Source organism: Echiichthys vipera, assembly GCF_963691815.1.
Source record: "Echiichthys vipera genome assembly, chromosome: 14".
Lineage (NCBI taxonomy): Eukaryota > Metazoa > Chordata > Actinopteri > Perciformes > Trachinidae > Echiichthys > Echiichthys vipera.
The window spans coordinates 19,306,679-19,329,632 of record NC_139839.1 but is presented as its reverse complement, the minus strand read 5'-3'; the positions used below and the strand labels follow the sequence as shown (position 1 = coordinate 19,329,632).

At 38.7% G+C, this 22,954-nt stretch overlaps 1 protein-coding gene across 8 annotated transcripts in view; it reads right to left on the bottom strand.

The window, feature by feature from the left end:
• Nucleotides 1–21,211: 21,211 nt before the first annotated feature.
• Nucleotides 21,212–22,954, bottom strand: part of LOC310956443 (unconventional myosin-XVIIIa-like) — a 55,331-nt gene continuing 53,588 nt past the window's right edge. For 5 of the 8 annotated variants that reach the window (XM_083926655.1, XM_083926651.1, XM_083926653.1 and 2 more), the window contains one exon: nt 21,903–22,042. Coding sequence is in view for 1 of the 8 variants with exons in the window: in XM_083926657.1 (XP_083782783.1) it covers nt 21,916–22,042 (127 nt within the window). In the remaining 7 variants the exon portion in view is untranslated. Of the gene's footprint in view, nt 22,043–22,954 lie in introns of all 8 variants that reach the window. The other 3 variants (XM_083926652.1, XM_083926658.1, XM_083926657.1) reach the window with 2 other exon arrangements.

The window sequence follows — 22,954 nt, the reverse complement described above, 5'->3', positions numbered from 1 at the left end:
TCAGTTAATCACAGATAATTGTACCGTTGTATAATAATTGTACAATAGTGTGTTTTGTGATAATCTTCGACCTCTTCACTCTAGTCCTGAAAAAAGGTTTTTGTCAGGATCCCGGTCCTGTCAGGCTCTTCCCTCTTCCTTTTGTTTGTATGTTGTTGCTGGTAGGCATGGTCCCACCCAGCTGTGGATCATCATCTCGTCAGTGCTGGAGGAATCAAAGGCCGGATGTGGCTCTGCTTAAGCGCCAGACCGCATTTTCGTGGTATCGCGTCTTTCTTGGTTGGCTACCAGTACTTATGATCGTGTCCTCTTTCCGTGTTACGCTGTTCCTTGTTAACTGTTTCTTTGTTTCTTTTGTTATAGTTTCCCGAGTTCCTCTTTTTCGACCACCTGTTCGCGTTCGTCTCCTGATCCCCGCGTTGGTTTTTTCCCCGTTCCCTGGATCCTGTTTGTTTCTTGTTTCCCCATTAAATATTTCTTTAAATCTTTCTCGGTGTTCGAGTCTGAATTTGGGTCCTGCTCCTCAGAGTTATTCCCTGCAACGTTCATGACAGCTTTATTTCTATAGCATTGTCATGTTTCTTACTATGAGTAACTATACATCAGTCCTATAAAAGTACACTAGAGCTTTATGGTCACCTTTAATTAGAAATATTAATAAATGCCCTGTTGAACCCATTTAATAAAGGTAACATATTTTTAAAGTTGTACTCCAGCATTTCAGACACAGTGGGAATACAGGGATATTCAGACGGACAATATGGGAAAAAAAACATGCACTAATGTTCAAGTAGAAACACAAAATACAAGTATGAACCTCAAACTGGGCATAATTTGGGAGCTTTAAACTGTATCGTTTGCTGTCCATAAACCTTAAGCCGAGCTTTCCGCACGTCTGAGTTTGTTTGCCACATTGCAGCTCCTTTATACACACCGACTGCTTTCCTGTCCTGCTCTGTCATAGCTTTTTTCTGACATGGTTGTTCAGCATTCCAGATCCCATCTGTGTAGATACTTAACCCTCACCTTTGTCAGTCCTGCTGCATATGAACTGTCTGCTTATCTAAGACTACAGAACCTCTCAAGAGCTCCACAGAAACTTGGTCGGTGACCATCACAATGTTTTCTTTATATTTTCCACTTTAACATCAGTATACAGTATATTTTTTTACCTCTGGTAACATTGTATACTTTACAATATGTACTGTCTGATAAGTTCTCTCTGTGACATCTAGGAAGAAAATATCATATTCTGTATAGTGGGGATGAGCACTCGCATTACCAATGGCATTTATTTGTTCCATGCATCACTATTTCCTTTAATGTTGCTTCACTGTGTGTGGACTGGAATTCTTAATTGCCTTATGTTGGCCTCTATGTAGCAGTCAATAGGAGCACGATCTGGACTGTTTTTCTATAATTATGTCTCTTTTTTTCTCCTTTTCTACTTCAAAGCATATTGGGCTCCTTCCTTTGATACAAGACAGTGACATGATTGAAAGATTCACAACATCTTTAAAGAAAGCATTTCTTCTAATTGCGGCAACCAGATTTAAAAGCTTAGACAAAAAAACAACAAAGTTTTGGCTGATGAAATCGAGCTGATGAAAGTTTTCTCTAGCTGGTAGAAAAACTTGTGCGTCTCAGTGTAAGTGATCATATTGCCTTGGAAGGTAATTCACAAAAAACGGCTAAAATGTGTCATGTTTCAACACAGGATATTAGATTTCATATGCACCACACAAGAATGAATATATCCCATTTTATTTTATGTTTCTCGCACACGGGTTTTTGCAGAAAATAAAAGTGATTTTCAGTGTCTGCTATCATCCTGAATAAACTACTGGCTGTATAAACAATATCAACAATAACCTCGACAACAAAATACATCACTAGAGCCCCCTATTTTGACCTGTAGGCATGACATTTCCAGTGATTGATTTACTTTTCGTTCTGCCTTGTTGATTTCCTCCGAGGTCCGTGTCTCATTCATTGGATATATGACATTACACAGATCACTTGTAAGTGATTACTGTCCATATTCATAGAAGGCACATTGGTCTAGGTTTGAAAACACACTGCTCCCTTAACAGCCAATATCTCTGTGCAAACCACGACATATCCAGTCCCTCCAGTCAAGCAGTTGAAAGTGTAATAGTTGTATAGAGGTTCCCATGTGTGATTCTTTATGAATCTTGGTGTTCTAAAAAAAAAAAAAAAAAAGAAAAAACAGCAGAGCTCTCTAAATCTTCCATAGAAAAAAAATACTTTTAAACTAGGTCTCTCCGATGGGAACAAAACTAAGTTTACTCCACAAATAGAGTGCTGCTATTCATTTCAAATGGTGCAGGATATCACAACGTTCTCAAGAAACACATTTTGGTATAGAACTGAAAGTATTACTGAGATATTCCAAATAAATACTCAAATGGTATATTTGCCATTTTATCTTGGACATACCATAATCTATATTACTATATATAGGCTACCAAAGTTTCAAAAGACCTCCAGGAGTGACTATAAGACTATTTCAAATGTTTAACTTGATGTTTGACTTCTAGAGAAATTTGGCTGCTGTTCCATGGGACCATCTGTGTCTTGAGGATGATTCTCACTGTGCTGTTGATTGTTTTACAAAATGGTTTATAGATGTTGTGAGCACCATGCTCCTATAGGGAAAAGTTCAATTAAAGGCAAACCATTCCCCATGACTGACCAACAATCAACGATAGAGTGATGGAGGTGATTAAATCGCTCAGATCGCTTGATCATATTTGTCACATTTTTGATCATCGCTTCATCGCTTCAATTGCAGGTAACAGCCAAGTTGCTTACCACGATCTCAGTGCTGATTGGCTGTCACCGCACGGCTTCATGCAATGTCGCTTTAAAAGTTAAAATTTTTCAACTTCAAGACACTCGCAATGAGGCAATGGACGCGATAAACGTGTTCATCGTTTCATTTGGTCGCCCTTATCCACCGAATCGAATCGTTGGAAGTGACATTGCATGTCATTGCGTCATTTACATTAATTTTGAATGGAAGCTTGTTGCTTTCATTGCATCCACTGCTTTTGTTGAGAATGCTCAGTAAGAGAAGCAATATCTGGATCAGGACAGCTCATATTACACATATTTCTAAAAGAGTGTAAAGAAGTTTAACCTACCACAAACAATGCTGGTTTACCTCTACACTTCCATGATTGAGTCCATCCTCACCTGCTCCATCAATGTCTGGTACGCTGCTGCCTCTGCCAAGGACAGGTGCAGACTGCAGTGTATCATTTGCTCTGCAGAAAGGGTGATCAGCTATAACCTCCCTTCTTTTCAGGATCTTTACTCCTGCAGGACTGTGACGAGAGCTAGGAAAAAAGCTGCTGACCCCTCTCACCCCGGACACAGGTTGTTAGAACCCTCCGGCCGAAGGCTGCAGTCTATCAGGACTAAAACCTCCTGCCACAAGGACAGTTTCTACCCCTCTGCCATCAGGCTTTGGAACACAGCTAAAGACTGACCGAAACTTATGGACTTATGCACACTACCCTGCTGCACTACTTGTGTAAATACATATATGTATATACTTTCTATTTTATGGTTAATAGTTTATTATGCTTAGGTTTATTTTTATGCTTATGTTTATGTCTGTTTCCATATAAGCACCGTCAAATCAAGGCAAATTCCTTGTAATGCAAATTACTTGGCAATAAACCTGATTCTGAGCCTGAACCTGATTTGCGTATTAGATAGCTATTGGTTTACGGTTTAGTGACCATCCCAATCAACCATGCCCGCAATATGTTTTTAAATATAAAATTTTAGGGAAGTGTTGGCGTTGTATGTATGTATGTATACATGCATGTATGTATGGTATGTGTGTGAAGAATATAATGTAATGAAGCCATGACCTGGTGCAGGTCGACTTTGACCTCAGTGAATGACCTCAGCTGTGAAGTAATGACCAGCACAGTTTGGCCAGGAAAAGCTGCTTACGAGCAACTGCTCTGCTCTTGCCTGGCCTCACTTCTGCTGGAAGACGTGGAGTTCATGGAGCACTGACCTTACTGGTCTGAGGTCAGATTTTTTCTTGACAAATTTATGAATTTTGTTTATGTTATGTGTGCATATGTTGCCACTGAGCTCTCGACTGTTACTTCTGCACAGCTCTGTTTGTGCTTCACAACACTGCATCTATTCCACCATCGGCCTCACACAAAAATCACAGAAATGTAGCAATATGGCAACCTCTAAATCTGTTTCACACACATGTCTACATAGTACATAAGGAATTATTAAACAACATACAGTATATCTATGATATTAAATACATAGGCCTGAGGCCATTCAACATGTTTTCATATGTAACATATGTGCAGCTACTTTGTCAAAAATACAACAAAAGAGCAGCTGGTTTATGTGATACAGTGCAACAAAATAAACTAGGTATATGTGTGTAGGTAGGCAATATGAATCCAATGCGAGAGCGGCGCACTCCGCCACTAATGATAAAAATGATACTGTATAGCATTCAAATAATGTATATACATTGAAGATGCATTATACACATTGAGGTTCTCACAAATGTCCACTCAAAGTTGAAACTCTAATAAGAAATTTAAAAAAAAATGATTACATAAAAATATGTATTCTGAATTCTGCTAACCCTATATGAAAACCAATACAAAAAATCAATGAAAAGTGGGTCAGTGGCATTTTAAATTCAATGCTCGACAGCGGGTGGCTGTGCAAGGTGCAGACAGAAGCTGAGAGGTGAGTGAGATGCAGCAAAAGGCAGGCGGAATAAAGTGACCTGGGGGCTAGAGGAGAGGGGGGTGATAATAAGGAATCCATGTGACTGACTCAGAGTGATGGGCTTACCTGGCCATGAATATTTCAGACAGCAGTGAGGTGTGTTATTACAACTCAGTGGGAACACTCACAACATGGGGCAAGACATGTGCCATCACAAGATAGGACTGAGCACAAACACGTACAAACAATGCATTTTTTCCCCAGCATTCAGAAAAAAAACACATTTTAAATTGCTCATTCATGTTGAATACCTGAATAGCCAAATGTTTTCATCAACAAACAAACAACAGCATCTTCCACTGACATGCTCCTTTGAATCGATATACCAACTAATCAATAAGCAGGGAAAGGTTTACACGCAATCGGAAGATGAGCTCAGCGAGTGGAGAGAGTGAAATAAATCCATGTGCGGCATTTTACTTGAGTTGGAACAGTCTTCACATGCCAAGAAGACGATTAAATAAATATTCTGTTTACATGGACTGGGTGCCCAGGGGTCTGTAGACTAGTACAGCAAAGCAGCTTCACTCAGCCAGCTAACAACCCAGTGCCTCTGGCCATTCTCAGATATTCCCTCCATTATTTCACCAGCGTCCGCCTCACAAGCCACCATCTCTTTTAGAAAACAGTCTCTACAGATGAGACTACCATAGATGATGCTGAGGCATGTGCTAATTTAGGGGACCTCAAAACAGTTGAGAAATGCACTTTGAGTATATCTACGATAATGGGAGTATTATTGTAGATGTAGGCTTCACATCAAATGCCTATAGCATAAATGCCTATAGCATAAATACATGGATGGAGTTTATGAATATAAGTAACAGTTATACACAATTTACAGCATTACATTTTGGCTGTGGTTTTCTTAGCTAAGATCTGTGTCACGACTATTATCTAAGCAGTTACTTTGCTTTAATTCAAAGCAGGAAACAAAAAAATATTAAACTGCTATAGAATTACTGCAAAAACATGATTATCATGATTTATTCAACATAATAACACCACTGTCAGAGGGTGATATCCGTATTCTAATTCTAATTACAGGATATTACGCATAGAGAAACAATTCCTCCTGATGGTGACTTCCAACGTCTTCCAACATGGACACCTGCATAACAGCAAAGCCCCAAGCAGGGAACAGTCCTATGCATTATACATTATCCCTTAGTTATTAATCAGAAGGGACGCACATTAACCTGTGTGCAACTCAGAGAGCACCATTAATATTCAGCAGATAGTCATTTGAACAGGTCCAAAAATAAATGGTGTGACTTATACATGCGTGTGAGTGGTAATTAAGTCCTGCAGTCACACATAAGTAAGCCATTCAGCCTATTAAAATCTTCTATTAAATTTGTATTTGTGTTTGAAATATGTCACCAATATGAGTTTAAACTGTGATAAGTTCTAGATTTTTACCTCTTGACTCCATCTACTCATCAGTGAAAACATTGATTTGCACTCTTTAATTTATAGCAATATAATATTATACTTTATATATATTGTGTAGAGACAAGCTTAGAATCAGGTGACATTTTCTCATTTATGTTTGTGTGGATAATAAACATCTTTTTAAATACATTTTGAAAACTTTATTGTTCTCTATAAATAGTTGAACTGTTGTAATAGTTTGAGTGATTATTACGAAAGACTAAAGAGTTGTACATATTTACAGGTGCTTGTTTAATTTTTTGTGTTTTGGGTGACAACATTTTATAGACTTATAGACTTTATAGAGTATGTGCTTAAAAAAAAAAAAAGGGGGTTCCCATGCATGGGCAGCTCACTGGGTAGCACTGCCGCCTCACAAGAATGTCCTGGGTTTAATCCCTGGTATGTGTGGAGTTTGTATATTTTCCCTATATTTGTATGGGCTTCTTCAGAGGGCTCTGGTTTCCTCCCACTACTAAAAACCAAGCAAACGCGTAAGTGCCAGAAACTTCAGTTCCTTTAATGGCCACTCGAGGTTGGCTCCAAAGGAGTCAGTCCCCATAGACCACCATGCTAAGATGCCAAAAAATAACAGCAGAAATAAACATGTTTACAGACTGGTACAAAAAAAAACAATGATTTGGTCTCTATAGCTAGCTGACAACTGGATTGAATTTTTATACTATATCTCGCCTATTAAAATTATATCAATGCTCAAAGTTCTGCATAATTAAGGACTTGTTCGCTTTAAGTGACAGGTGGATGCTGTCAAAATTTGGGGCAATGGATGGAGCCATCTGCTTTGAGTTTAGTTTTGTCTCTTCAGAAACCTATGGGTGGCGTCACAGAGAATAAACACATGTATGTCAGCCTAAATTTCCTCCTCCACAGGAGCTGTACAGTGGCTGCCCACCACTCCTAAATATAGATTCAATGCAGAGACAGATGTATAGGTATGTGTAGGTCACAAGGCAATAATAAACTTAAAACGTAAAGTTGAAAAGGTGACAAACAAAGACCAAAATTAAGTCAATGTGTTTTTATAATAAATAAAAATGCATTTTAAAAATATTCACACTTTGTAACCTGAACTGGATATGCATCCTCTCCTGTTGGAGCTGATGCAGTGGGGGGTTAAATGCTGTTTGATGGCATCTAAATTGTATTTGTTGAGGGATTAAAGATGGGGAGGGTGTTCTCAGTCAGTCCAAGGATTATAATTAATGATCTTCTAAAACAGACCCAATGGCCCATTTTCTGCAGACAGCTCTGTTACACATGCACATAAAGCAACAGTGAGATATTAAATCAGCAGATAAGTTTGAGCTGATATTGCCGCTACAGCTATTAGTATTCTCATTGATGTTACAGAAATATTTATATGTCTCTGGAAGTCCAAACTCAATATTATACCCAGTCAGTTTAATTATTCACTGGATTTCAGGCAAAGCAAAATGATAGTGAGAATCCTGCCAGTGCATCAGTGCTGGGGGGGTTAATGAAGCTCACCTTTTTGGTAGAAATACAATTCTGCGGCTGATTCAGTGAGCTTTTGAATCATGCTGGCAGACACACAACTTGTTGGTTGGAGATTTGGGAGAGATCCTCGGGAGGAAGCCGTCGTGTTTGCTAGCATGAATAGCACCTGTAAAATAGAAAGCAGGTGTACAATCAACCTGTGTGGAGCGCTCTCACAGAGCAAACTTTTACACCTGCCAGAATGTAATTTTAAAGGAGCAGCAGGATGCCTTCCACTTTATACACAAATCACACTGGTATTTTGTGTGGGCAAGTGTACAGTATATGTGTGAAACTCATGTCTGTGTGTGTATGAGAGAGAGAGGGAGAGAGAGAGATCTTTCCTTCCTTTTTCTCTCGCAAAGCAAATCCTAGTTATGCTTGAAACTGAGCAGTTGTTACATATAACAGAATGATATATCAACCTATAAAGAACAGAGTGTTATTTTAGTTTGATTAAGATTAATTTATCTGAAGTTTGGTTAGATATTTGATCATTGGAGGGATCAAATAAGCAAGAAATTGCCCCACAGCGTAGTCAGTATTTAGAAAACTAGAAACTCTATTTCAGCATATGCACTTTTTTGGAAATTAGAGAAAATGATTTGTAGGCTGTAAGGCTCATAACCTCCCCCTATTCTCAAATTCTTATCCTCAACTGATCTAATTTGCATAACAGTGGCACTGAACTTACACCGAGGGTTTCACTTGGCAGAGTTCAAACAAAATGATTGCCAGCTAGCATATATCATTTACATCTGAAACAGGAAGTCCTTTGTCAGTCAGGTTCATTTATATAAACGGAGACCTTTGGACACTGAGAGAGAGGAGACCAAGAGAATCACCACAGAAAAAAAAACAGGTTGCAAAATATTACAAAATATTTGGTTTTACTACTGGCAGACTTTTACAATATTGGCAAGGACTGCTATAATTCAAACATAAATGCACATCACCCAAAATTCCACGCTAGAGGAAAGTCAGAGGAACATCTGGGAAACAAGGATGTCAGTACATAATTGTGTGTCAGTACCTAATAGCTGAGATATTTTTAAGAAAATAAGTGAAAACTTTGACCTGCTTTGACCATGCTCCAGGGTCTTTGGGTCAGAGTACGACATGCTAGGTGACTTACAAAAGAGGTGATTCGAGGAGGCTCAGTGGCAAGGCCAGGGCCCCAGAACACAGCGGCCAAAAGTCCTGACCGCAGCGGCCCAGGTTCAACTCGGACCCTTTGTTGCATGTTGCCTCCTCTCGCTCCCTCTCATTTCCTGTCAATCTCCAGCTGCACTATCAAAAATAAAGGCAGCAAAATCCAAACATAAAAAAAAAAAAAGGTGATTCGCATGTGGTACTTTGTTTTAATTTTATTTCCGGTTTCTTCATGAGTAAAACAAAGGGCATTTGGGTCGGATCACAAGTGTTGGATCTCTTTTCAATGGGTCTGGTCAGGTTATGGAACTAATTGGTCACATGTGCAAACCGTGGGGCTGGTATGGATTTGCACATCATGGGCCAGGGTGGTCTTGAAAGTCAGACCTGTACAGGACTCGGACTTGGGGGTTCATCATCTGAGCACCATGAACCGTCATGAAACTGTCATTGCAATCCACCCATTAGTTGTTGCAATATTTCAATAAAACGCCAAAACTGCTGGTTGCACTTGATGAAATGTCAGGGGATCAGTTGGTAGGATTTATCCTCTGGGAACCATGAATGTTTGTATAATATGAGTACAAGATTGCCCTATGGTTAGAGTACCGGACAGGTGTACAACTTCTTCTGAAGGTTGAAGCATGTCTAACTCTCTTTTTGTCTGCGTACCATTTCATCTGTGTCCGTAGTTAGAGAACCGTTAGAGAAGTGTTTCACCTCCATGGGTAAAATTGGTGGAGTTCCTCTTTAAACAACTCAACAATGATTGTGGGGTTTAGGGGTGGGAATTGAGAACCGGTTTCAGTTGAGAACAAGTTGAGTCATGGCGGAGAGGAAGAAACAGTCCAAAATGTGGCGTTATTATAACATTAGGGTCACACAGGCAGGCGTAGCAGGTTTTTTTTCTTTGAAAAACCTGAAATCCTGAATTAAAAAAGAAAGCTGTGCGAATATTCTCTCATTTAATCTACACTGTATTCAGTCTTATAGATAGATAGATAGATAGATAATGAAAGTGTTTCTTTGTTCCACACAGAAAAATGTATCAGGAATCAATAAGGGAATTGATAAAGAATCAATAATAGCATTGGTATCAATAAAATCTCATCAATTCATATCCCTGGCGGGGTTGATGAAGATCATTATCATGACGATAATAATCATGATGACTATAAGGTTCTAGGTAACAATGTCAGTGTGTGTATATCCAGGCGTCACGCTTACATTTTCTGGTTCAGTGGATGTTCTCTATCAGGTTTTAGTTGCCTTTAAAAGGGCAATGGAAATGTCAACCCCTTATGCAGCTTATGTTAACTAGAAATAGAAGAAGAAAAAGTCAGCCTAAATTAATTATTATTATAGAGGAATTAAATCAATTAATTAATAGAGGAATTAACTATAATTTGTTTTTAATAAAGGATGAAAAAAATGAAGGCAGCGTATTTAATTAGGCAGACAATGCGGCTGCTGCTGTCTTGTCAGCAGTGTTGATGCCTGTTGCTACAGGATAAACAAACCATGGAGGTGGAATTGTGCAGACAGCTAATGTCAGATGGCAAAGCTTCCCTTTGCGCTTTTCTTTTTGTCTTGACAACAGTCGTTAATGGCTCACAGTTAAATAGCATTAATGAATCAGTGTACTGATTAATGATGAATGAACTAACCTTTAGACTTTCAAATGGAAGGATGTGTCACTCTCTCATTGTGCATGTTGCTCCGAGAGCATCACCTCAGGATTAAGAGCAGCCCGTGTTGAATGACTGCAGTCCTTTCCTTCACTGTTGCCTAGGGAGCTGCAGTGGGCATAAATGAATACTCTGGAAGATCTGTGAGCAGGACTCTATCCACCAGCAGTGCCACCAGGTCTGGGCAAAGTTCGAGGTGAGGCTAATGCTGCTGAAATGTACTCAAGCAGCAGAGGAAAAGAAGCAGCAGCTTCTCCTAAATTAAAGGTAGCAAACTTCAGCATTAAAACCTTCACTTGCCTTTTCCTAATTTATTTTTCGTTGCTCAGCAGTGTGATGAAAATCTGATAAAAAATAATCATCATGATGCAAAATTGATCCTTTAGGAGTTCTATGTTTTTGGCAAGCCTTAGTTTACTCGCAGTAAAAGTGGAGAGTTCTAAAAGGGCCAACAAAAAAGGATGAAATTGTAATTCAACCCTTACATGTATTTCTTTTAATTATTTTCTTTTTTGCACTTCTTCAGTTCCTGTCACTGCTTTGAAAGATTAAGAGAGGTTAAAGGAAATGGTCAAATCTGCAAAACACTTGGAGCATTTGAGGTGAACTGTTTATTTTAAGATGGGGGAAAAAAGGAAAGCATTGCATTTGCAAAGTTGCAGATCCCCAGGGGGAGAGTTGAATGACCTGCCAAATCTAATTCCTCAGTGTGTGTATTTACCAGAGTAGCTATTGCAGGGGAAAATGTATTGTGTCAGTGCCTGGCACTTCTCTCTGTTATTGAAGTTCAGTGACCCATTATTTAGTGGTGTGGTGTGTGCTGCAGCGCATCGCAACAAAGGAAGGATCATTACTTGATGGTATACTGAGAAATTACATATTTGACTCCATTATTGAACAGGTGTACTGATTAAAGGGTTGAACACAATACAGGGTCATTATGTATAAGAATTCTAGCTGAACTGACTCTGTCTGTTTTTTTATCATACAGGCCACTCCTTGTGTGTAAAACATACATTCATTACATACAATCATTTTATTTGGACCGAATCAAATGATAGGTCAGACTTTTTATCTGAAATGTAAGATAATTGAATATTGATCAATTTCAACACCTGGTGGATTTCTTTTACATTTCAGTGTGCCATACGCTCATTTTAAGATTACAAAGAAAAGTGTAAAAATGCCAGAAATGTAAGATTTGCTTTAAATGATTTTAACAATAAAATGAACAGTAAATAAATAGAATTGGAAGAAGTTTTAACTTGGTCCTAAAACTTCTCCATAACTCAAAGAACTAAATCATACTTCATATATTATTAAATCATTCATCAAATATACAGCTATGTGAATTCATAATGCCAAATACAGTTAAATGCTAAGAAAGGGATACTAAATAACTTGATCAGCATTTCATAAACACTTGAATAACTCGCAAGCTATGTACCATCATCCAAAAAGTATTGACATTGGTCACTGTAATCTTTTGGCAGAAATAAATATAATATCAAAGAGCATTATGAAGAATATGTACAAATGTATATATTCCAATGCTTAAAAAAAAACTGTTTTCCACTTAACCAATGTAAAGAGAGTGAATCCCCAGTCTAACGTAAAGTGTGCCTCAGTGCAAAGGCTACTGGAACAAGCCTAGGAAAATCTGGTTTAAGTCCAACTGACAATGAGGCCCATCACTCAGCGTCTGCCATGTTTGACCACGGATCATATTTACACCCAGACAGCAGATCTGGGCTGCAGGGACGCGACTGGATGCACAGGAAGTGGAGGTCACTTGACCAAACACAACCCATGCAGGCCTGTGGGAAGAAAGCAGCAGCCATACATCATGCCGGAGGCAATCCGTCACCCGGACCACTCGATTTGAGGCAGTCACTTTGAGATTTGTCACAGCCACCGGCCCTTGAGAGACGAGCTGGTGACATACACTCTATACCTCTCCCAAGCAGGACACTATATATACAGGTCAGAAATGTCAGGAGGTAAACTGTCAGCACATACATTCAATTGAGATGATTTTGGTTCTCATTGGGGGTTTTTTATTGTTGAAACTGTTCCATTAAACTTTTAACTAAGACAAAAATGTTATTTTTGTCTTTTAACAGATGGAACAATGTTGGTATTTTGTGGTTGACATAAAACCGTGTCTAAACAGTCTGCAGCAATCATCCACTAGTACTGTACGCAGACTGAACGAGCAAATCATCTTTTTATGGTGCAATCAGGACACATCTGGAGGTGGTTACAGAAGTGTAGTCTAGTTCTGTAATAACTGAGGTATTTTTGAATGCATAGAAATTAATCCATGAGTGAAAAACCTTATGCTGAAAGCCAGAAGACGTTCTGCCAAAATTGAAGGTGCTATTGTAGTTTACATCATTAAATCATTGTTTCATTCAGAACTATACTGTATTACTGATTTATAGCTTATATTTTGTTGCAATCATGTCAGTGCTGCTGTTTCTTTTTCTGCCACAAAGAGGATTTTGCCAGACACTCTGCTTTATGTTTGTGTTGGTTTAAGAGCAGCCCTTTTTTTCCGGATTTCATGCAAAATCCAATAGACACCCCACAATGTAAAATTCTGCCAACTGTCCCAGTGATTATGTCATTTTTTTAGTGTAATTTTGTTTCAAAATGTTTCTGGTAATGATTTATTCAACATGAAGCCGACTGTAAGAACTCATTTTGAACAAGTCAGAACACAATGTGATATTTAATTTACTCAACACAATTTTTTCACCGCCTTCTTTCCCAGGAAAGCACCTACTATTGACACCAACGGACAGAATTAAATCAGTAAGCTGGCACTGCAATTATTAACAGAGTCTTTAATAAATTGATAAACTCAGCCTAATGGTTACCCAACAAAAAAAAAGTGTGGTCCCCTGATACGTGTTATATACTGTACCATATGGCCCCAACAAATCTCTCCAACAAAAAACCCTCTACTTTTACCTTCACCGCATATTTATATGTACAGTGCATACTGTAGCTGACTGAACATAATGACTTACAGACTGAGCCACAGAAAGGCCTTAAGCTGTATTTCTTAACAGGTTTGCAATCTCTTATTTTCCTGAAAAACGTTACAAGCCATTTCCTTTTAGTTCCTCGTTATAGAAATCGCAGCAAGCGCTGCCTCACAACCAACACTGTTAGTTCTATTACAGAGTAAAGCACCATAAATACAGTACCTCCCGCAGACATCAATAGGTGTTTTGCAATTATTCATTTCTAACACTGGAGATTTACAGTATAGTCACATGTCTCATGTCTTTGAGAAAACAGCCTTTTTTTCCTGCTAAGGCATAAATAATATAGGCAAGTGCTTACCTCTCATTGAAATTCTGTTTAGCCAGAGAAACAGCAGATAGCCAGAAACAACAGCTCTAAATTATATGACTCTCTATATTTGGTCCCATAGGAAGAAGTGAATAAATGCATTCGCCCTTGTACTGTATGAGGGCTATTGCAGGTGGAGATTAATTTGTGCCACTTGCATGGCAAGGCTCCATGCACATACAGTAGCTTGAGCAGCGGCATGGAGCAGATAGAACACACAAGCTCTTCTGACTGCATGCCCTTCAATGAGCACCCCGAAGGATTAATGTGAGGAAATATTATACATAAATGGATCCACCTGACTTTTGAGAGAGGCAGTCCATTTTTACAGATGCAAAGGTCTTAGGAAGAAAAAAGTCTTCCATGCTGATATAACCTTTGATTTAACAGCATCACCTCAAGTACTGAACCTGAATAATTCAGTGCCTATTAGTGTTCCATTTGGCTTGACAAAGTCTACTAGCAGCATTTCACTTCAGGTAGGTGTTTTGTCACAGAAGCATTTCTGACTGCAACAAGAAGCCTATAATTTAAGCACATTATGTATGTTTATGTATGGCCAGATATTTTCAGAATTAATTAGATGATGTGGATTTTGAACATTATTTATCCAATAAAGAGATTCCTGTTCTTTGAGGTACACTTGCAGAATGATGACCTTCAGCTATGGATAAATATTCAGCTCGACTGAAACAGGCCAACTAGAGTACACATTATTAACACTGCATAATGGAGAAGCATATATAATGATGTATGTGTCCATAATGTATAAAATGTACTAATGATGACTCAGACCATCCGCTGCCATGGCATTTTGGTACAGGCTGCCCACACTTTGAAGCTGGGAGATTGTAAATGTCACTGGCTTGTCACTCAGACTCAGTCCCACATGGGCAGTGAGATGGAGCCTGCTAAAAAGGGAAGACCGAATGACAGGAAAGACATTAGTATCCTGCCTGACTCACTCAGTGTCCAACTGTCAATCTCTGGATATGTTTGAGGCACTGCTTGACCATTTTTTTGCATTTCAAAATTTCTATTCAGTGCCCAATTATCCCCATTCAATACCTCACTGCGGGATGTTGATTGGTTCTCCTCCTTGAATAACTGCTCAGGGTCTTCCAGTTGGCTGTGACTTCAAATTGCTTCTCCCAATTTCAGTGGAGTTAAGTTGAAATGGAATGGAAATGATGTCTTTAGGGATCATATTCCAATCACTACAGACATGTACACCTTTTGAAAAGATCATGACAAATACCAGACATCTTGAAATATAGAAACTGAAGGTTTTTTTCACTCTATGACACTATAATCTCTGTGAATATTCATCAGAATGAATAATTTCATTCATATTAGCGCCTTGATTTGATGATCCAGTGAAGTAATCGTTGATTAAAATATTTTTAGATTTAAAAATATTCTACACATTTCAATTTCTTGTGCAGAATAATTATAGGAAACATTTGAGGATGCTTTCTCCCGAATCGAAACATTTCAAACACCAAAGGATGTTGTAAAGGTTACATTTCAATTATGCAGGATTATAGTGAATCCAAGATGCCTCAGCCACCTGACAACACTGATATGCATATGGCCTATCACAGTCATCCTCCAGATCTGGTATAGATTACAGCAGAGCTGAGTCATTTTCACTTTGCAAATGCCAAGACTAAATAACACAAAACCAGTCAAGAGCCAAGTGGCCACTAGGCTTTTGTGTTAGTTTAAATAAATCCCACTTTGGAGAGGAATATATTCCTCTGGACTTTGATGCAGTGCGATATCCCAGGGATGAATAAAGAGATTCAAAACCCACCAATGACTTCCATCTGCTCAGTGAGTTATGCTTGTAAATTCTACAATTAGATGCGTAGTTAATTCCTGCTATCTATCCGTTTATAGCTTACGAGTTTGGTGGCAAAGACCACCAAGCTGTCAAGTGCTGGCACCAAGTTGAGAACATTTTATCTCTCAGCGCAATGACTCGTGCAGTGACAGAGCTGAAGAATTTATTAAGTGTCTAGTAAAGTCATCATGCTTTACTGTATGTTTCAACACTTATTTTCAAACTTTTCTTTGTGAATAAAGACTGCAGCATTCCTAAAATTGAATTAGTTTCATGTTTTCTCAAGAAAGATATTCTTGTAGTGCACAAGATTTGTCTAAAATAATTAGTATTAGGCTTCTCGCAGTATCTTTGGGACAGGGATAAGTTCCTGTACAGAATGTGATTACGTAAAGTGGAAGTGGACAGTTTGACAGCACTGCTCAAGAAGCAACATGACCTCCTGGTTGGAAGCGGGATTCAAGGATCATTAGAAATAGACCTTAATATATGAATGTAGCTGCACACAAAATGGGGAACAGTACAATAATTTAAGAGCAACTCAGTCGATACAAAAAACAAACAAATACCTTCTCCCTTACTCCCATTGACTATCTCTTCTGGAGCGCTAAAGGGCTGTATTTATCAATCTATCACAGCATTGATCAGGCCAGGAGGAAAGTGCAACTGCAGCAACTTACACAAGTCTATCACCACCCCACCTCAACCCTCCCATCTGTTTGGCCATATATTAATATGGACAATAAAGTTGCATTCTTACAATGGTGATGGGCTAAAGAGATTCAAAAGATGTGTATAACCGATGCAATAAAACTGCTTTGTCCTTGAAAATAAAGCTTTTTAGGTCCTGCAACAGAAATGTGACATTCACTCTCTCTGCACTGTATTAACTCAGCAGCTGAAAACAAAAGTAGGACAAACATTAGGAGGATTTTGAAGTTCTAACAGGTGGGTAGGTGTTTTCGTGCAGTGAAAAATGTTTTTCCCTTTAAACTTTCGGTGTAATACTGACGAGTATACATACAGCACACCCTGGGATTCCTCTGAATATTAGAAATGTATGTTTTTTTGTCACCTCTAGACCTTGTTTTCCATTAAATCCTTGTTTTGGAGGTCAGGCTTTGAACTGTATATATGTGGAAGTTTTGAAGATCATTTATATTTTACCAATTCCCATTTACTGGATGATGTAGAGACTGCCAGGATAGAGAGAGGCAAACGGCATGCACAAAAGGACCGTGTTTAGATAAGACAAAAGGATCTTGTTGTCCTATGGTGGGGCCCTGAAACAGTGGGCTTCCAGGATGCCCCCTGTATCTCGTGTCTACATCTTAACAGGTTTCTGCTTTTGCAGGGCTAAAAACATAATAGCAATGGAAGGTGAAAGACGACACAAAGGAAATCACACGCAAGTGTGTTCAAGGCATTTGGGAAATAGGTTAATGATCTTTCCAACAGTTTCCTACTGGGAGAAAAGACCATTTGCACCTCTTACAAATCCCTCAGATGTAGTGGACTGCTGTAGAGTACATCCTAAGTCTTTATTTTCCCCTCACACACACACGCACGCACACACACACACACACACACGCGTGGGCGCGCGTGTCAGGGGCGGCGACTCTCCTTTGGCAGGGACACTAAGTACTGAACAGCTCTGAGCACAGCAGGATACTCTGGCCACCTGCATACGGTGGAGTGCAGATAGAGACAAATCCAACACTGAAATTGGTGATAGACATTACAACATTTTCTACTCCAAGGATTTCAGCAATTTGTTTTCAAGGTTTAAACTGTGCTTAGGTATGGAGGTTGGCATAAAACAAAATAAATCAAAGATGTCCCACTCCTGTGGGTGCTAAAACGGATTCACTTTTATGATACAAGAGAAAAAAATGCTTTCATTGTTCCCCAGGTCCTGACAAAGACCTATGCAAAATGTAAACAATGTTTGAGCCTACCTTTGAGCCTTGTTACAAGGGCCAACTACTGTGCAGTGTTCATTAGAGTGGAAATGATATGTGCAAACAAAGAGAGACTCCCAAGCAGCACACTGCTGTGTCTATTCATCTTAGAATTGCAAATGAATGCAGCCTCACCTGGTCCCTGCAGGCAGTGTCCCAGTGCCTCCAATCAGGGCTTTATTGACAGCAGGCATCCAGCAGAAAACTGGGAGTGCTAATAGTAGAAGATGATGCCTGATAAACACATTTTCCCCTCTAACTGCTCCCCCCACATTTTTTACTGCCTGGCAGGGTGGCCTCCAAACAAGGTCAAAATGTGGAGCTTGGCGAACAGAGCAGTTCATCCCCCCAAAAATGGAATACAGTTTTATTCAAGAACCAGTTCTCACTCAGTTGAAATTTTAGATGGTGCTTCTTTGTCTGTACTGGCAAAGACTCTTGTTGAAGAAGACAAGAGGTTACCATGAATATATCAAGAGACGTAGTAAATAATATGAGGAAACAGCATACTCAGATGTCATACATCCATCTTCAACTGCTTGTCCCTATCAGGGTTGCAGGGGGTCGGGGGGGTTGGCGTGAGGCAGGGTATACCCTGGACTATCGCAGGGCACATAGAGACAAACAGAGACAGACAACCATTCACACTCAACAACACATTCACACATATCAAACAATAATTAAGAATACATAAAACCTAAAAATATTCTGTATATTATAAATCAAATATTAGTATGTGTAGTAATGTTTAAGGTCCCTTATTGTGAAAACATAGATTTCAATGTCTTTTTTATTATTATTATAAAGCAGGTTATATGAATACTGTGAAAGTATGAAAACGCGCAATCCATAGAGAAATGCACACAGCCCGAATTCAGAAATTGTCTCTTAAAACGAGCCGCCAGGACTTCTGTACGGTTGTGATGTCATAACTATATCATATAGAGGTAGAAAGTGCTTCTACAGTGCTGTTACAGTGCAGATACAGAAGACCCGGGAACCCTGACCAATAAGAGCAGACTGGGCTTTTTTTGGAGGGGGGCCTTAAAGAGACTTAGAGGGAGAGAAAATAGAGTGTTTCAGACAGGGGGTAAATACAGGTATGGTCAGACAGACAGCATGAAAACATTTGAGCATGTAAACATGTTCTCGTAGAAACCCAAAATACAAGCAAAATCTGAAAATCAGCATAATATGGGTAATTTAGGACGACCGGCATTCTACATTCTTGTACATGGCAGCCCTGTCCATGGAGGTGAAGCGTTAGACTTCCAGTGCAGCAAATGTCTGTGGTCGAATCATTCTGTCTAAATAACAGGGAGGGTGGCACTGTAAACACAGACTTGCTTGGCTTTGTCAAGCTAATGACTTCCTGCTCCAGTGGCTTGTGAAACAGTGTTAGAGCCAAAATAAGTAAAATCGAGAGCAGAATTTAATCTGTCACTCAATGGAAAGCCTTTAAGCAGAAACATGCAGCCACCCAGAATGTGCACGCAAGTGAAGTGAAATTACAGCAAAAGCTGGCACAGAGTGAAGCGCCAGAACAGGTTGTGTATAGGAATGAGGACCACAGATTGGTCGGATAAATAGGGAAATCTTTAAAGTAAAACACATCGAGCGTGAATGTCAACCAAGGTGGTAATCTAAAGCCATCAATCGCTTTGAACCTTGGCAAGCTTCACCTATGTAGAATAAAGATTGATGTGGGGAGGAAGACTGCCTACTCTCAGTTTTTGATCTTCCTGAATTTGCCCCGAGCTCTGTTTTGAACTGTGAAGCTCTGTAGCACTCATTTTTAACAACCAATGTGTTGCAAGGTAGTGTGAGCAATTCAGTCTTCCAACTGCTAAGAATTAATTATTTCAACGAATTGTTTGTTTCCTCTGGGGTCTCATGGGACCGGTGGATGGGTATTATGAGAAGTTACTCTGGGTTGAATGAGCAAACAATCAAACACATGAAGGGCTTGTTTGGCTAAAAAAAAAAAAATCCTGCCTCCTTTCTAACTTCAATTTATTTTTATTTTCTGACACGGGTGAATTTGAAATAAAATTGAATCGAATTTATACTTCTTTGCAATTACAGCAAGCCAACATTGATCCTGTAATCAAACAACTGAATTTATTTGTTTATTTAAGAAACTCAAAAATCTCTCTTCACAAATGATCTGTTCAATAATGAAAATAGAAAAGTGCACAAACTTTCAAAACATTATGTGCAATGCCAGTAACTCCAATTTAGGGGCGTGAAACTTAAAATATATATAGTTTCATTTAACAAGTCTATTCTGAATCACTGACATCAAAGTTTCCCGTGTTCCACATTAATATTCATGTGTTGAAGCAACTGAAAAAAAAACAGAGAAAATAAGACATGAAATGCAGATTAGCCTCTTCTGAGGAGATATGCAAATAGCAAGCTAGACATTTGAGGCTTTTCTTTGCACACTGCAGACAGTCCATATGCACACATACTGTATATGCCTTGATATTCAAATCTACCTAAACATAATTTAAATAGAATTCACAGGGTCACAATCATCTAAGGATATCAGTATAGTTCTGTAAGGTCGAATATATTTTGTGTCTGGACAGCAACAAATCAAATAAAGGTATTGAAATATAAGAGCAGACTGGCTTTAATTTAAGGGTATTTTTTGGCAGTATTCTATGAGCTAATACAGAACAGGCAGTCAGCTAATGGATTACAAATACACAAGTGTCTGACAAAACATTCAGTATCCCAATTGGTGGTCATGGACAAATAACCTCAAAAGCCCCAATCTCAAATGTTCACCAGTTTAATGAGCATATTCTTTGGCACCTTAAAATGGGAGGACTGTGTACAGGAAAATATGTAGCTATTTTAATGCTCAAACCAATATGGCCAAAAAATCCCTCAGGTCAAGACAATCTGCACTGTACACATGTAGCAAATAACAGAAATATGATATTTAAACATTGAAATGGAACTGCATTATACTGGAATACAATTGTGCAGGCTTCAATATTAAAAGGAGCTTTAATTCATGATATACGGTAGAAATCCAGTGTTTGTGCATCTTAAAAAACACCATACATCTCTGCATCTCAAAAGCAGAAAAAACAGACAGCTCCTTTATAATAGCAAACATACATTCCCTTTGAACCTTAAAGAATATGACACAAGCGCACCAAAAGTATTACGGCATGAACTGCACTATAAGATAATAATAAATCAGGGATATAACGTAAACCTTATCTTGTTAAATATTTCACTCATTAGCTATATTAAACACATCTTAATTAATTTGCATATTATGTCCATGTAAAGGCTTTGATTCCACCTATAATGTCATATATCCATGGATACTATATATATATATATATATATATATATATATATATATATATATATATATATATATATATATACTTTTAGATCAGACTTTGATTTGTCTCTGCATTGTCAAACGTATGTATCACATCTAACAACTTAATTCAAATAGAAATCTATTTTTCAAAATAATTTTACTTTGATGTCAGCAATCATGACCTAGCATCACTTTGTTCAAATGGTGGATATCTCAACCCAAAAAAAGAGCCACATATAAACTTACAGCAAGTTATTTAATTGAAAATGGGTTAATTCCTCCAAACGCACTAGCCAACATTAATGGGGAAGAGATAAGAACTGTCTTAATGGCTGGTCGGACCTTCTTGGAGAAGTGTAGCCAGAGCGGGCTTATCTAAATCCTCTTGGCAGAGCTATCTGAATAGTCAGAGGAGAGTGCAGAGGAGAGCTTAAATTTGCCTGAAAAGCAGCTCTTATGAATAAACCCGTGGCAGGAAGTTCTTCTCTCAACTTTCCTGTTATGTATTAACTACCTTATTCAATGTGCTGTGTTAAATAAAACTGAAAAAGCACACATTGAAGCAATAGCAATTTTTGATGTGAATGAGTGCGCCATAATAAGTGAAATAGGTTTTTTTAAAAGCCAAGGGTAAACTATCTGATACCTGAAACCTGAAACAGCATTCTTCCTCGGCCTATGCCTCTGAAAGCCTCTCTTGCTGGCTGAGAAGTAGTGATAAAGTTGTGGGAAAAAAATGGTGTCCCTCCCTTGTTTGATGTCAGTGAAAGCACGAGGTGACCCGAGTTTGGATTACGATGCACTCTCCAATGTGCCTTCACTGTCGCTCTGCCTCCCTGATTGCCTGCTGGAGTCTCTGTCCACCTCATCCTCTTCATCAGATCGGCCAAGACTCAGGTGTCTGCGGCACACAGGAGGGCTATAGGGGTCAATACACAGACACACCATTATATCATTGCTTGGCTACTTACAGTAGAAACAAAACTGAAAGGTGTAGAGAAGAAAAAAATGTTGTTATAAAAATATGGCATGGGAAAACAGGCAGTTTAGGCTGTAAAATGACACACTTCCTGAAGGCAGTAAACAACAAATCCCATGAGGTATGCATACTGTATGTGCACATTGTTATCATGGTTGTTTTTGTATACATCACACGCATATCACATATTCTTGGCCCATGGTCCTCGATGAAACAGTAGAAATAGACATCACAATGTCTTACTGACATAAATAACCTTCAGTAAAGCCATGCATGAGTATTGTGACATTGTGTCATGCACATATTAGTACCAAGTATGTGCAGTTAATAAGGTAAATGTCAGGCGTCAGCATTGACAACACAAAGCTCGGCGGAGAAAAATTGTGTTCTGAATTGAATTTGTGTTGCTTCTACCTGCCACCATAGCTATTATTATCTATGCCTGGTACAGTCATTAAAGGTCATTTAAAACCAGGACGACTTCACATCCTTAGATCATGTTGTTATGACTACACACCGCTGGACAAGAACTCTATGCATTACATAGGACACATTCTGTAGAGAGTTCATACATCCAGAATGCCATGACCACATGCCCTTTAATACACACCCAGAGGACAATAAGAATAAAAAAACGCACAAGCAGAATAACACTCACACAGAACAACCGTTTTTATGATTTATAATAATCCACAAACTTTTTCCTATAAATTTTGAAGTACTGAATATTTCTGCTTTCCAGTCCTGCCATACAAACTGCAAAATGTGGGTGTCGCAAGATGTGTTAGTCAAGACGAGCATGATGTATCACATAGTGAAACATTAGAAAGAGTGCCAAGAATAAGAACAGAA